The 15,561-nt window shown below is 47.8% G+C and overlaps 1 protein-coding gene across 4 annotated transcripts in view; it reads right to left on the bottom strand.

Moving 5' to 3' along the window:
• Window positions 1-15,317, bottom strand: part of GFRA1 (GDNF family receptor alpha 1) — a 204,158-nt gene extending 188,841 nt beyond the window's left edge. For 2 of the 4 annotated variants that reach the window (XM_055300301.1, XM_055300298.1), the window contains exons 1-4: window positions 14,735-14,835; window positions 14,117-14,422; window positions 13,009-13,302; window positions 11,714-11,797 (exon numbers count right to left, since the gene is read on the bottom strand). In XM_055300301.1, the coding sequence (XP_055156276.1) occupies window positions 11,714-11,797; window positions 13,009-13,302; window positions 14,117-14,156 (418 nt within the window). In that variant the 5' untranslated portion in view covers window positions 14,157-14,422; window positions 14,735-14,835. Of the gene's footprint in view, window positions 1-11,713; window positions 11,798-13,008; window positions 13,303-14,116; window positions 14,446-14,734; window positions 14,836-15,299 lie in introns of those variants that run through there. The other 2 variants (XM_055300300.1, XM_055300299.1) reach the window with 2 other exon arrangements.
• Window positions 15,318-15,561: the final 244 nt, after the last annotated feature.

The following is a 15,561-nucleotide window of genomic DNA, read 5'->3' on the forward strand; positions in this document are numbered from 1 at the left end:
CCTCTGCCCACCTTTGGCATCTAAATGGGGATAGCTTATAAGATAAGAAGCTTATCTTGTGTGATAAGAACCTACTCATTCTCATCAGGCCTAATCTAGAACCATCCAGAGCCCTGTGTATGCTTTTACAACACAAAACTATACTAAGTCGAACCATGTGCAGTTTCTGCTTTTCTGCTGTGCTGACCTACAAAAATGGCAATTCCATAGGATTCAGCCTAAAAATGCAGCAATGCCAAGGTAGATTAGCCATCATCATTCTCCGGGTCTGCTGAGACCAAAGGCCAGCCCCCAAGTGTGGCAAACCTGCCTCTCTGCCTGGCTCTGCTTCCACCACTGCTTGTACCTAGCGCTCCAGCCATAGCAAGCGGCTTAATTCCAGCACCCCAGACACCTGTTGCCCTTGCCCTTGTGGTTGTCTCTGCCTAGAATACCCTCTCCAGCCATCCCTCCTTACCAATCTCCTATCCACTCCTCAAAACCTAGCCCTAAGTCACCTTCAGCAAGTCTTCTCTGACCCACAACCTTATCAAGTCAGTTATTTCCTCCTTGGGGCTATATATGAGCCCGGTGAAGTTCTACTCATTCACCTACCACTTTGCATCATAAGTTTTTGTTGTTTATACCTATCCCTAAACAAAAAAAGAGAGAGAGAGAGAGAGAGAGAGTCCTATTTACCGCTGAATCACCTAGACTTCACATCAGGCTCATAGTAAGTTCTCAATGAATATCAGATGAGTGAATGTCAGAAATGTCATTCCATCATACTGAAATACTGAAAATTGACAGAGATCACAGCAACCGATCAATTCTTCTCTTTATTCTAAAATAAATATATGCATTAGATAAATTAGATACATAAATAGATCAGTCGAGTTCAGTACAAAATGCATGATAATCCTTCATGCAGTTTCTGCACTTAACTTTCCCAAGACTGTCTCTCCTATTATATATGTGAAGTGGGTGCTACGGCATAGATTCTGGAGCCAGACTTCCCGGATGATAGCCAGCAACCAACTCTTAGGTGTGTGCCCTTAGACAAGTTTCTTATCTGGACCTCAGTTTTCTTATGCATCAAGTAGGGCTAAGAATACCTACTATAAGTAAGGTTGACACCAAGGTATTTCATGCAAAACCCTTAGCTCATTACATCTCACAGCTGTTGAAATTATTATTATTTTTTATTTCCCTTGAGGTCTCATTGGTAATATGTTTAGAGTTTCAGACCGTTCACCCTTTTTCTCATTTGAATGCCGCTTGCTACATTCAAGAGCACAAGAGAACAGTGGTCCCAATGGGGTCTCTCCAGAATTCACGGATTTCCTGGTATCTTCCTCATCAAGAGTTTGTTTGAAACTCATAGTAACAGGGATCAATGAAACATTTCATAAACATGGGCTTTAAGAAACCTGCTGGCCTGTTCCTACAAAGAATGCAATCAATACTTATTTTCATACATTATTAACTGTATACCAAACGATAATGTGCAAAGGGTAATAGAAATAACAGTCGGCATGGTGCTGCCTAGACCATTCAGAGAAACGTAAAGGAAAGTGGTACCAGCATGGTGGAAGACAAATGAATAGCATATTAGGTCACCTTAGAGTGGGACTAAACTATGTATTCCTTTCTTTACCACTGTGTAATGCTATTTATATGACAACATGACAAAAAATGGCCCTAGGCATTCTGCTCTACTTTAGAAGCCTTCCATCTCACACTGAAATGGAAAAAAGATACAATCCAGAAATTGCTTCTTTGGTTAATATTTCTGCAGTTCCGCAGGAATGGTTTTAATAGCGTGCATGTTCTGGATTTCGGCTGTCAATTAAGAACCCAACAGAATGCAGAGATAAATACTAAAATAATAGATATTGGCTTGTATTTCGACATTAGAGGCCCTTTGTGGAATGGTGTTTTAAGGTGGAAGACAGAGGAAGAAAAACTAGGAACTAAGGATGGAGACAAGGGACTAGATATCTTCACCTCAAGATCCACCTAAAGGATCCAAAGGTCCAGTTTACCACGTAACAGCAGAAAGAGAGGCAGGAGCGAGATGAGAATTGGAGCTCTTCCACTCATCAGCTATGTGGTCCTGAGAGAGCTACTCAACCTCTCTGACCCCAGGTCTCCTCCTCTGGAATCGGAGATAATATGGAGCCTTTAGTGTAGTCGGGGACCAAAAGGGAATGGTGCCCATGAATGGGCTGGAAAGTGCAGGGCACTCCACAGGGCTCTTCAGGGGCACTCCTCTCCCCACACCTACCTCCCCTTTAAAAAAGAGCACAGGTCTAAAGATTACAAAGCTCTGGGACTGATGGGTGGAATCCCCAGGGAGCTGTGGTTTGGCCAAAAATAGGCCATTTGACCAAATGATTAAAAGTCTGTCATATGCTAATGCTTGGACGGGGCGGACCTTGGGCCAATTTAGTAGGAGTAAATTGCAATTGATTTTCGAAGAAATTGCTTGTTCTCTTGCCTTTTCTCAGCTGTGTCACACTCTCTCACACACAGCTGCCTTTGTCACAGCCAGAACCAACTGAAACACATGTCAAGGAAGATCTTTTTGAGGCAAAACGTTTAATAATATAGATAGCCACATTCATGTACACACAATCAATATACACAGACACGAACTGGCAGATATACAAATACATCTAGAGCTTTCTGTGTGTACATACGTGTTTCTATATGTGTTTCCAGGACTCGAATTTGGAAACAATTTCTGCACCACGGTTGTGCTTCTGTACGTTTTGCAACTCCCTCTGTGGTTGGAGAACTATCCCGAGTCATTTTTATTTTTTACAATAATCTTCTATTCGAATAAAGATCATAAAAGAGCACAGCCTTGAAACCTCCTCTCCACACACTCCCCAGCCCTATCTATGTAAATTCTTGGATATGAAAAGAAGATGGTTAAAAGATCACAGAAGATAAAAAATCATAAGAATAAAGGTTAACAATGGCTGCTTTCACCCCTAATTTCTGATATGGTGATAGACCCTCTTAGAACATTAATTAGAATGGAAAGAGATGAAAGAAATGCCCGGGGGACATAATAAATTAGCCCCTTATGCAAATCACCCATTCGTTTTCATCACTGACCCAGCTAGCTGAGTCTCTAAATTACGGGAAGTGGTTAGCTTCTTTAACAAAAAATTCCAGATGAAAGATTAATTTTTTTTTTAATCTGAAGGCTGGGAGGGCTTACAGCAAAAAATAATTTCTCACTTTCCCTTGCAGATGACTCTGAAGGGGGCCAAAAAATATGAAAATTAACATTCCGGCTTCTGGTTCCTGTTGCCAAACAGAGACTTATTAATTAACCCTTGTTCTGAAACAATTCCAAAACAACAGACAATGATTCCCTTAACTGAAGCCAATGGCTGTGGTTCTTGCCCTCACGGTGTAAAAATCAAGTGTGTCATCTCAATGGATGCATAGCAGGTAAAGGACAATTTAAAGGAGGTGGGGGAAATGCCAGGATGTGGAGAGTTTCAAATATCAATTTAAAAACAAACACACACCTAATTTTACTTGTCATCACTGTCTTGCGCAATTTATGTTCTACTGCCCTAGAAATTTATGGAACTCTCAGTTTTCTTATCAGTAGAAATAAAGGGATTGGACTAGAATGACCTCCAAAAGTCCTACTGCATCTACAACCCAGTGATTTTATTTATCCCTTTGTAAAACAAGCACGGCACTTCTAATAATTTAATTTGTTTAAATATAATCTTCTGACATGCATTGTGTCTACTGAACTCACTCCTTCCTGGCTTCATTTTCTCTTTCCTATCTCATTTTCCCCTTGTCCCTATTTTTCCCACTTACTTCTTATTTTGTTTCATCTTCTTCCATGTATCCAAATGAGATGCTTTAAACACATTCTGGTTCAAGTAAAGTGTATATTGAATAAATCATGCTTTATAAGGGTTATTAATGTGAAATATATATATATATATATATATATATATATATATATATACCAAGATCACAAGTTTCTTTGGTATGAAGATAATGCTCGAAAGAAAAACAGTAAGTCCCAGTATAACTCAAGATTCAATATGCAGTCCCTTAGAAAAAGAAGGAAAATAAGTTAGAGATCATTCTAGTCCACTGCTGTCATTTTTAAAAAAAGGAGTAGCTACCTCTCCGGGAGGGTAGACACTAGCCCAAGGTCAGTGGCCAGTGAGAGGTACAGCTGGAAGCAGAACATCAGTCCCCTGACTCCTAGACCAGTGCTCTTTGCACCAAACAATTTGACACCTTCTTTTGTGAATTGGTACTATATCCCGGAGAACCAAGAAAGAAATCCTTTGTAAAGAATAAGCTTGGACAGCAGAATAATTAAGAGATGAGATGGCAGAAAGAAACACTTCTGAGGACTAAGGAGAAGGAATGAGGACCTACTGGCTATAAATAATTTTGCACCTTGTAACAATCTTCAGTTCATGCAATTACCTGTCACTCATTGATGTTTTATCTCCCCTCTTCTTGGTAACCGGACCTACAGTCACGCTATGCAAAAAATATTTGACTGTCTCTACTTTCATAGCCTTCACTGGAATAGTCAGGCCTTGGCCATAAGTATCTAGCCACTAGAGTGACCTGCTTGTTTTATCCATGAAACGTCTCGAGGTCGACAGTAAATCTAAGTAACAAAATTTGCCTCTGGGAAGTGCTCAGTGATACAAGAAGACACACATTCCTCAGGTCATCATGCAGGTAATCAGAAAGTATGTGTAGCCTATGACTTTGTAAAAAAATAAATAAATAAAAGAGAGAGAGAGAGAGAGACATGTGTGTGTACATGCATAATACATATGCAGATTCATATACAAAGGAAAAAATTCTGGAAACTCTCATTATCAACATGTTTACAGTGGTTATCTTTGGGAGCCGTGACTAGGTGATTTAAATTCCTTTTCCTTTTCTCAACCTGTTTGTAATTTCTTATTTTTCTAACCCCCGCCCCCCCCAAAATAAATAAATAAATAAATAAAATAAGGTGCTGAGGGGCTGGAGAGGGAAAGAATTCGAACCAAAAGTAGTGGTCTGTGAAAGTGAGATGTAAGTGTACTCAGCACAGCCTGTGGAGACGGACGCCTCTCCCAGGTTTAAGGCATGCCCTTCTCAGGGAGCAGTAATTCTTCTTGCTCTGAGGGGCACTGGAGAGCAGATTTATGAGGAGAGGTTAGAAGAATGGGAATCAGTCAAGCTGAGAAGGGAAAGCTGATCACAAGAATCCTTAAGCACAGGAAAAGCCCCCACCCGGGGTGATCACCAGCTGCAGCATACTCACTTCCGACCAAAGAGCGGAAAAACAGGGCCCCAGAGGACCACAGGGATTCAGAGCAGGAATAAGGGAGGCCTTCCCCAAAGGGATGTTAAATCTCAAAAGAGGTTATTAAGAGACAGGACTTTCCTCCAGAGCCCTTTAGATAAAGGCTAGATTTTTCATTTTGGTCCAGGGTAGTTTATGAGCAGCCTTCCTGAAGGCTCCGGATTGTCCTCCTTTTGTTGCTCCATGACCAGGAAACCAGATCCGCTGCAAAGAGTCCTGGTCTTGGAGTCAGGAGGGAGCCAACAGCTAAGTGTGGCAGTGGCACAGCATTAAGAATAACTGAGATTCACTGGGGGCCAAGGATGCTTTGGGGACTAGGTGAGTATTTTACATGCGGCATCTTCAAATCCATAAGAACCTGTAAGGTAATAAGCTCCACCTCATTTTATATCCAAGGAAGCTGAGGCACAGTGAGCTCAAGTGGGGTGCCCAAGCTGAAGGGATGCACCCAGGTCTAGGATGCACCCAGGTCAGCGGACCCGAGAGCGTGCGTTCTCTCTCAAGCACTGGCGTGCACAGTGGGGTGGAGGCGTGAAGCTGCCCAGGGCACTAGTGGGACAGCAGGTGGTCAACTGGCTTGTTTGGACGTGGGGCGGCTGGGCTGAGATGGAAGGTCAGTTAGTAGAGGAATCTATGGAAGCAGACTGAAGCCGGAGAGTTCCTCTAAATCACTGGGGTGCTAAGATAAGGCCTGCCAATGAGGAAGCCAGGTTGGGTTGGGAGGAACTTGACACAGGGATGTCAGGAAGGTCAATGCAAACTTCAAGTGAGAGATAAGACGAGTATATTTAGGGAATGGAGAGAGAGAAGAGCGACTCAAAACACAGGAGACAGACTGCAAAAGACTTGGTGACGGATCTGGCTGAAGGAATGAGGATGGCAGAGGGGGTGGCGGGAACCTCAAAGCTTCTAAGTCAGGCAGACAATGCCATACATAAGACAGGTGACCCGGGAAGGGAAAGGTGTAAGGAGAACATGGGGAGAGGCGATGAGATACATTTTGTATGGGCTGGGTTTGAAGACTGAGATACATCCAGGCTGACCTGTCCAGGACTCAGCTGGAAATGCTGGCTGAGAGCTCAGGAGAGGCTGGAATAGGAGGGAAGGCTCTGCGTCATCAGTGGGAGATGGTAGCTGCAGTCCCAGGGCTGGACGAAGTTTGTCCAGAAAGCACGTGGAACAGAAAGAGGCCAACACTGACCACCCCTAAGGCACTGCCAATGTCCTCGCAAAGATCCTAGAGCGTCCCTCAAGTAATGTGGTCTTGGCCACGTCATATGCCCTCTCTGAGCTCCAATCTATAAAGACAGAACGACAGACTAGATCTCTACGGCCTATCTCTGATATTCAAGCACCCACATTTAACGAGATGACTACTCAGAACCAGGAAGAAGGCTCAAGGCAGAGCACACACCCAGCATAACAAGCGGGTCCCCCAACTTTCCAGTGGGAAGACAGACACATACATAAGTCCAATACTCTGTGGTTCACAGCTACTACAAAGGCAAGAGCAAAATGCAGCATGAAAGCATCTCAAGTGGAAGTGCCTGTCTGGGGGAATTCCAGCATGGCCTCCAGAGATGAAACTGGATCTAGGTCTTGGGGAACTAACAGAGACTTCCCCATCAGAGGTAAGAGCGTGAACAAAGGCACAGAGAAGTGAAGGCACATGAAATGCTTAGGGAGTGGATTGCTTGAGTGGACAGAGAGTGACGGGGCTTGGAGAAGGAAGGCGGGTGCAAGCTGGCCCGCAAAGGAGTTTACCACATGTCAGAACAGAGAATAAGGAACCAGTGGGGATTCTCAACTATGGGGACAACATAATTAGAGCTATTCTGGAGAGCTCAGTGGAAAGCTAAGGGCCATCACACACCTCGGTAGCTGGTATTTACAAACACTTCTCTCCTGTCCTGATTTGCCAAGACAGCACAGGACCTTAAAAGACTCTACTTCAGCATGTAAAATTTTTAAGAAAGCTTTTTTTTTTCACAGTGACATAAATATGACGGCACATTAAAACAGAAATGCAAAACATGGCTTATTATTCACAGCATCATTCAGGAAAAGGGCCAGACTCAAAAGAGTGTTTAGGGGCATCTCCTCCTGAAGCAACTATTTCCAATTGCATGGGAACTGATGTCAAGATCCTAAAGGCTTTCTGGGAAGGTCTAGACCACTCCTAGGACTTGGCAGGAAATGATGACAGAGCCAGAGAGCTAGAACTTTGACTTTCACCAAAACAGAGTCAGCATGTTCAAATCCTAATATATCTCTTTCCCCATATCTTTCTTGCTTCCTATTTGCAATACCACCGGCTTTGGTGAATTTTGAGAAAGGGCTGACATCTCTTGACGCTTCTCTACAAAATCCGACCTCCCAGTCAATACTTTGATACCCTGTAGCCCTCTTTTTCTCTTGTTGCCATAGAGGTGCTTTTATCCTCCTTGATCCTCCATCCTCAGGCTTTTCTTGTCACCCACTGTACTTTCAAAATTTCTTGCTACTTTGCTCTCCCCCTCCAAAGAGTCTAAAGACATGGCCAAAAGGTTCATGTCCCTTTCAAATCACTATTTACTTCTTGCTGCTTCTAGAACTTTCACAAAGAAGAAAAGGCAAAGCTAAGGAGCAGAGGCATGGCAGATGTGAAACATACGTGGTGGTTTCGTCTTCTGGGGCTCCATGTGCCCACATGACTCTGCCCTCTTGGCTCCCAAGATACTTTTCCGTGGCCTCTCCTCCAACATCTTCTTGCACTGGTTCCCTCTTTCCTTTGTACACACTTCCACTCACTGCCTGGTTCTTCCTTTTTGAGACCCCAAAAAACCACACTGACATCAACCCACAACGAAGGCCCCTCTTGGAGCTCTTAAAAGTACTTTCAAGGCCAAATGCTTCTACCAACACATTTCCACAAGGGCTGTCCCACTGCAATTTCCCAGTTCTCGCCTGACGAGGCTGTTTGATATCCTTCCTGCAGCTCAGGCTTCAGAACAGAGATGACAGGTTTTAGACTCTATCTCATTTTTGTTCCCTTCCTTGTTCCTGCCAGGCCACTGACAGCACCTCAATATGGCTTTTTAACTGGTGATCAAGTAAACAATGGCAAAGATGGCTGTGGGTTTGAGGAGTCCGAAGAAAATGGAAACACAAAAATGTCAAACATGTCTTGTTCAGTGAGACGATTCAGCTCACACTTAATGTATGTGGATAAACATTCTGTTCACATTGGGCAAAGAAACCCAAATATGGAAACTCTGATTGTTACCATATCTGTAAAAGGCAGAGGCCCTGCTGTCCTGGTTTCCTCAGAGAGATTTTCAAAACTGAAGAGATGTTCTAGAAACTCAGATTCAAACCACGAAGAGCAACATTTATCATCCTGCTCCCCTGTCCTTTCCTATCCTACAAATGCCAAACTGGATAATATGCATTATTCAATGACTTAAAACCTCTCAAGGTTCCATTTGGCTTCCTTATACCCACTTAGGGAACACCATCACTGTCAGAGGTCAAAGCTCATTAGTGCTGGAACCTAAATTCAATGCCCTTGGGAGATAAAATGTAGCTCCAGACAAGGCCTTCCTGGCTCTGATTAATTCATTATGACTCCTGGGTTCTCAGCAGGATAGGTCTCACAAAGTCAGGGTCATATTTGCTATGAAAAGAAACCTGTTTGAGAAAGGGACCCAAGAAAATGAATGAGTGAAGCTTGGTCCAAATGCAGAAGAATTTCCAATACTAATAAAAGAAATTCAGACAAATAAGCAGTATCTGGAAATGACCAAGCCTTTCTAACTGTAGAATGGATGCAAGGATTGAAAACATAATTGAAGAGTCCAGTGAATGGGTGGGTTCTGGAGGTGACCGCAATCTTCCTTCAGAATAATGAGCTATTAGGACTAGAGAGAAAAGAGAGAGCCAAGGAGAGAAAAGGAGTCTGTTGCAGTCCTACAGTCCATAGCAGTTCTGAAATTGAAACCCAAGTGAACCTTCCTCTTTGCCTGCTTCCTCACTCTCACTGTCCACAGAAAGGCTCATAACCCTCCAAGCATCAGCACAAAGACTAAGGAGTAAGACTTCTAGGGGGAAGGCAGCAGGCAGGAGGCACTGCTCCTCAAAGCACCAGGAAGTTCAGGTTCACTCCTGGTATACCATGGGCCACATCCCACCCAAGTTCTTACAGACCTGCTCTCATGAGAGCTCAGAGGTGTCTGTGCATCTTTCCTCTGGTACCTGAAACACTGCCCTCGCTGGGCCAAGGGGACACGAGCATTATTAGTAGGGATGTGGAGTGGAAATTGTTAGCACTATTTGGACAATGTATGAATGCCTCTGATACTAAACTTAAACCCTCATTATCTTATCCCAAAACACACACACACACACACACACACACACACACACACTTCTCTGAACCAAAAGCAAAATAATAATATAAAGGAATCCTTCCCAAGTCTCATGCCTATATGAAGCACCCAGCCTAGGGATCTTCTTAGAATGCAAATTCTAATTCAGTAGGTCTAGATGGAGCCTGAAATTCCACATTTCTAACCAACTCCCAGGTGATGTCCATGCCACTGGTCAAAAGACCATAGTCTGGGTAGCAAGGGACAGATATTACAAAGGCTTAGAACCAAACAAGTCTGGTTTTAAATTCTGGTTTTGCTAATCATGAGCTTTGTGATCTTGGGCTGGTTTCCTAACCTCACACTGCCTCAATTGCCTCATTCCTAAAATGGAAATAATAATACCTAAGATTCACATGAAAATGGTTACCTAAGTTAATGATAAAAAGATCTTTTTTAAAAAAAAAGATTATTTATTTGCTTGTTTGTTTGTTTATTTATTTATTTATTCATGAGAGAGAGCGAGAGAGAGGTAGAGACATAGACACAGGGAGAAGCAGGCTCCCTGCAGGGAGCCCGATGTGGGACTCAATCCCAGGACCCTGGGATCACGACCTGAGCCAAAGGCAGACGCTCAACCACTGAGCTACCCATGTGCCCCAATGATAAAAAGCCTCACTCAGGGGCACCTGGGTGGCTCAGTCGGTTAAGCATCTGACTCTTGACTTCCATTCAGGTCATGATAGTGGTGAGACAGAGCCCCTCATGAGACTCCGTGCTCAGCACAGAGTCTGCTTGTCCCTCTCCCTCTGCTCCTCCCCCTGCTCTCTCTCTCTCTCTCTCAAATAAATAAATAAAATCTTTTTAAAAAATTCTAACACAGTGCCTGGAATATAATAGGGGCTTAATCAATGCCACTTGCTGGCTGTCCCTAAGATTCATGAGGGCAGAGGCGACATCTCTCTGGCCCACTGCCAAAATCCCAATGGCTAGAACGTAGTAGGTACTCAATGGATATATGTTTGTAAATGAATGAATGTATATATGATACACTGACACGTAATATCGGTATTTACATACTCCCTTGGTTCTATGGCTTTCTGCAGGAAAAGAGAAAATGTTTAGAGCACCAGAACACTCTCACCAATAACAAACCATCATTTCACAGAATTCAACATTCACCACCATGTATAACCATGGAGAAAACATATCATTTGTGATGGCTGTATATACTTGAGAAAATGTCTTAAGAGTAAACAAATAAAGACAACATCAGTCTGGAATCTGTATGCCATTAAAGAGAAATTACTATCCTGCTCATTATTTACGGGGCTGTCTGAATGCCAGTGTTATGAAAAACTTAATTCTTAAAACTAAGTTCACTTCGAAAACAAACGCAGAATTGCAAAGAGAGACAAAACAAACCATGGGAAACGAGACCACTTTGTAAAGGGCCATGGGGGCAGTGATACATCCTCTGATACGTGCACACACTTGCTCAGGAAAAATTAAAAATAGAATTATTAACAAATGGTAGAGCTTAATCTTTTAAATCAAAGGCAGACAAGCGAGTCCATCCAAAATTGTTCAACAATCTAAGATTATCTTCAGAAGTCTCATAAAATAAGTGGCATCATTTAAACGGATCCCATTTCCAGGGAGGCGCTGCGAATGGTATGTAGCAAGAAGGGAATATGATTGCCACCTACAGACAGAAGTGGCACTCCCTATGCAAGAGCTAGCCAATCATATTTCAATGTGAAAAAAAATTCAAACAAGTCACCTCCCTCCAACCTCTTTCAAATCACCACACCACATTACTTCATTTAGAATTGCTTTCAAGTCATACAATCATCTCTAGGCATTCTGCTTCTTCATTATCATCATCCTATTTCTAATTTCCCAGAAACGCTGTGCCATTCAACTATCTACTTATACACTATCCGAGAGCCAAAGAGAATGCAAGCCAACGGATTGCAAGCAGGCAAAGGCATCAGAGTGAAAACACGAACCTGCTTACCTGGTAGGAATGGGACCACCCGGAATATATCAGACAATCTGCTGTTTACTGGTTCATAAGGGGAATCTTCGAGCAGATCATTTCCTAAAAACAACAGAAAGCTTGAGCTTAGGTCTGGAAAGCAGACATATTTCAGGGAATTTTTGTTGCTGGATCTAAATTCTAATTATGTTATGATTGTGTAACAAAAAGATGCTGAAACTTTCAGAGATCTCAAATGCATCTATTTGGCTATGGTTATTCTGCATTCCCTCTGCCTCTGTTGTCCTTTTTCTCCCCAGAGTGCCATGAAAACACTGGAGAGCAACCCAGCCTGATCTTGCCAGAAAACTCTCCCACTCTTTGCAAAGGAATGAAATAAGAGAGGAAGGAACCAGTGATGTCACCAGCCCAGCTTACCTCCAGGAGCCAATGGAAGAGAAGTGACCCAAAAGAGGCCCCCAATTCTTTTGCTCCTCAACATGGCATGTGGTCAGAAAGCCAGTACGCTGGCTATTAAACAGTCAGTCTCTAAAACAGGTTTTCATTGTAATAGACTCTAGAGGAAGAGGCTGAGAGGTCAAACCTGTATGTTACAAATTTTGGGTGTCTCAGGAAGAGACACTCAGTGCGCTGGATGTTTGTGTTAGATTTACAAACACCAGCCACCTCTGGCCCACAAGGACGAAGAAACTCCCATTGGAATGGATGCTTGTGACAAGTGGTCCTTTTGCTCCCCAAGCCTGTGTTAACCAAGGTTGAACCACACCAGCTGGTTCAAGACTCAGCTAATCTAAGATGACAAATGGTTTTTCACACATCTGCCTTTGATCAGGTTTTGGGGAGGAGGTAAAGACAGAATAGATCCTGCTGGACCTTTTATTCTTAATTCTCTATCTCATGTCAGAATACACAGAAGGGAGCAAGAAAGGCAAGGAACTCCGGACACGATTCAGGGCAAGTCTTTGTATTATTACCCTCTGAAGCCAGCTCTCCTTGGAGAGAAGTTGTGAGTTCCTGGCCTGTCCTTTCAGATCTCTGACCAGGTTTCAGAGAGGTCAGCAGGCCCGAGGGGGAGGGGGGAAGGGTGGTATCCCCCATCCCCCTCGTGGGTTTTCCAACAACCAGGCCCCAACAATGCTGCTCGGGAGGCAGCAAACACCAGCTGCTGCTGTCCCTGGGGGCCAATGAAAGGTCCTCATTCTGCAGCTGGGGAGAAGCGAGGGAGGATGAGGTCAGCGGGACCCGGCCGAGGGGCCCGCCTGCCTTGGAGGGGTGAGGGATGGGGGTGGGGGGCCAGGACGCTCGGCGCGTACCCTGCAGGCTCTGGTACATGCTCCAGTAGATGCGCAGGCAGTTCTTCTCCTTCTTCATGCCCCGCTTGCAGCGGCAGTTGTACAGAGACTTCTGCTTGAGGGCCTCCATGGCACTGCGGCACTCGTCCTTGGCCTCCAGACCCGATGTCAGGCTGAAGTTGGTCTCCTTGCCCGCCACGCACTGCCTCAGCGTGCGGTACTTGGTGCTGCAGCTCTGCTCCTTCAGGCACTGGTCGCTGGCTTTCACGCAGTCCAGGCGGTCCCCGCCGCTCACCTCGGCCGCCAGGAGCACGTCTGCGGGCGGAGGGGGGCAGCGTGAGGGCGGCCCGGCAGGGACGCGGAGCCCGGGGCTCCGGGGAGGGAGGGCGCGCGCCCGCCCGGGCTCCGGGGGTGCCCGGCGCTCGCCCGCGGGCCCGCCCCTCTCCGCGGGGGAGTCCTCTCGGCGCCCCGGGATCTCGGGCCGCCTGCTCTCCCCCCGCACACACGCCGCCGCCGCCCCGCGTGGTTTTGCGGGCTTTTTGCGGTTTGCCCGGGCGCCCGCGCTGCCCGCCGCGCGTGCCGGCCCCGCCCGACGGGAGCCCGGGGGCTTTCCCGGGAGGAGGGCGGCCGCGGGCTGGGCGCGGGGCGAGGCGCGGACGAGCCCGGGTCTGCGAGCGCTCGGACACGATTCGGGGAAAAGTTTTCCCTTCGAAGTTTGCTCTCCCAGGCGGACGCTCGCCCACACCCCACCTGCCCGCCGCGCCTCCGCGAGCTCCCGGGACGCTCGAGGAGCGCTGGTCCCCGGGCTGGGGACGCGGCGGGGTGGAGTGGAGTGGAGTGGAGTTGGGGGGGGGACTCGCACCCCTTAAGTCTCCGCCAGGATAGGCCATTAAAAAGCACAGGAGATAAAAAAAAAAATCCAAGCACAAAACCTGCGGGCAAGTACCGCGCCATCCCCGCCTCCCAAGCCCTGGGTGCGGAGGATTCAAGACCCCCTTCCCCAAAACGAAACTTCGCCCTCCCTCCCACACTGAGCGCAACAGCGCAGCAATTTGGGGGGTGGGGGGCCTGCCGCGAGTGCCCCTCGGAAGGACTCAGCGGGCTGGAAAGCGCGGCGGCCTCGACTTACCCAGGAGCGGCAGCGCGAAGTACAAGGTCGCCAGGAACATGGTGCCGGCGCGCAGCTGGTCCCCGCCCCCCCCCCCAAAAAAAAAAAAATCCCGAGCGGCCGCTGGGTCTCGTCGAGGGAGCTCAGCATACAGCGATCCCCGGCCCGCCGCGCTGCTCTGGCCGCCCAAAGTTCAGCTCCATCCAGGGCGAGAGGAAACTCCCGGGTCCGTCCGCCGCCGCCGCCGCCGGCGACTCAGCTCCCGGCGGGCGGCTGGCGCGCGGGTGGGAGGCGGTTCCGCTTTTCGGGGTTCAGGTCTGACCCAACCTGGAAGGGAGAGCGCGCTTTGAAATGAGAGCCCAGAGCGCTAGAACCTCCCCCGCCCCTCTGCCCTCCCCTGCTCCCGCCTTGGGGGACTTTCTAGCGCCCGGGTGAGGGCCCACCCCTAACCGGGTCGGGGCGCAGGAAGGGGGCGCGCGGGGGGGAGGGGGCGCATGTACGTGTATTCCGGGGAGCCGCCCGCACGGGCGGGGGTGGGGGGGGGCTGGAGAGGTCGGACGCGAGCTCCCAAAGTCCAAGGGGTGTCTATCGGGGCCAACCCAAGAGGCTGAGCGCAAGCAAATAAATAAATAACGTTACTTTCCGAGCGCCGCGAGCGGAGCCAGCAGCTGCCTGGGGTCGAAGCACACGGCGCGGCGGCGGCTCTTTCTCCAGCGCTGGCGCAGAAAGAGCCCCTTCTCGCTGGAAGTTCGCCGCCCCCTCCTCCAGCCAGCTCGCTCGCTCGCTCCGCCGCCGGCCCTCTGCACCCAAACCACCAATCGCTGCCCCCGGTCGCCGTCCCCCGCTCCTCCCCGGGCTCGCCGCCTTTCAGAGGCAGCCGGGCGAGGGGGAACCGACGTCCCGGCTGGAGGCGAAACCCGGCTCGCGCGCCCCTACCCGCGGTGCGTCCTCCGCTCCCTCCCCGGTGTCCGCGCCGCGCTCACGCTCACCCAGAGCCCTGGACTCAGGCTCGTCAACGCCACCGCCCGGGGCGAGCGCAGCGGCCGGCAGCCCCGGAGCGCCAGGGCAGGTGCAGCCCCGAGCCGAGCGCGTCCCCGGGACCCCAAACTTGAAGGGCGCCTGCAAGAGGGGCGAAGGGGACGGAGGAGCGGCGATGGGTTCCCAGATCCACAGAATGAGAAAACTCTCTCCAGATGCCACCAACCTGGACTCAACCGACCGTGTCCAGCTGTGTACGGGAGCCAGTTTGCTTATTTATTTATTTATTATTTATTTTGAGGGGTGTCCCCGCCCCTTCCTTCCCTTTCCGGGCTCACTTCTCTGCGCTAGGAAGAAGATGCGGTAATCTTCGAGGCTCAGAGGGGCAGAGTGGGGCCAGGACGATTTCCGAGCAGAGCCCCCCTCTGCTCTCGGATGCCGGTGAGGGATACTGGAAGCCGCGCGGAGGCTTAGCGGAGGCCAGATTT

This window comes from Nyctereutes procyonoides, unplaced genomic scaffold (assembly GCF_905146905.1).
Source record: "Nyctereutes procyonoides isolate TBG_1078 unplaced genomic scaffold, NYPRO_anot_genome, whole genome shotgun sequence".
In the NCBI taxonomy this organism is placed as follows: Eukaryota; Metazoa; Chordata; class Mammalia; order Carnivora; family Canidae; genus Nyctereutes; species Nyctereutes procyonoides.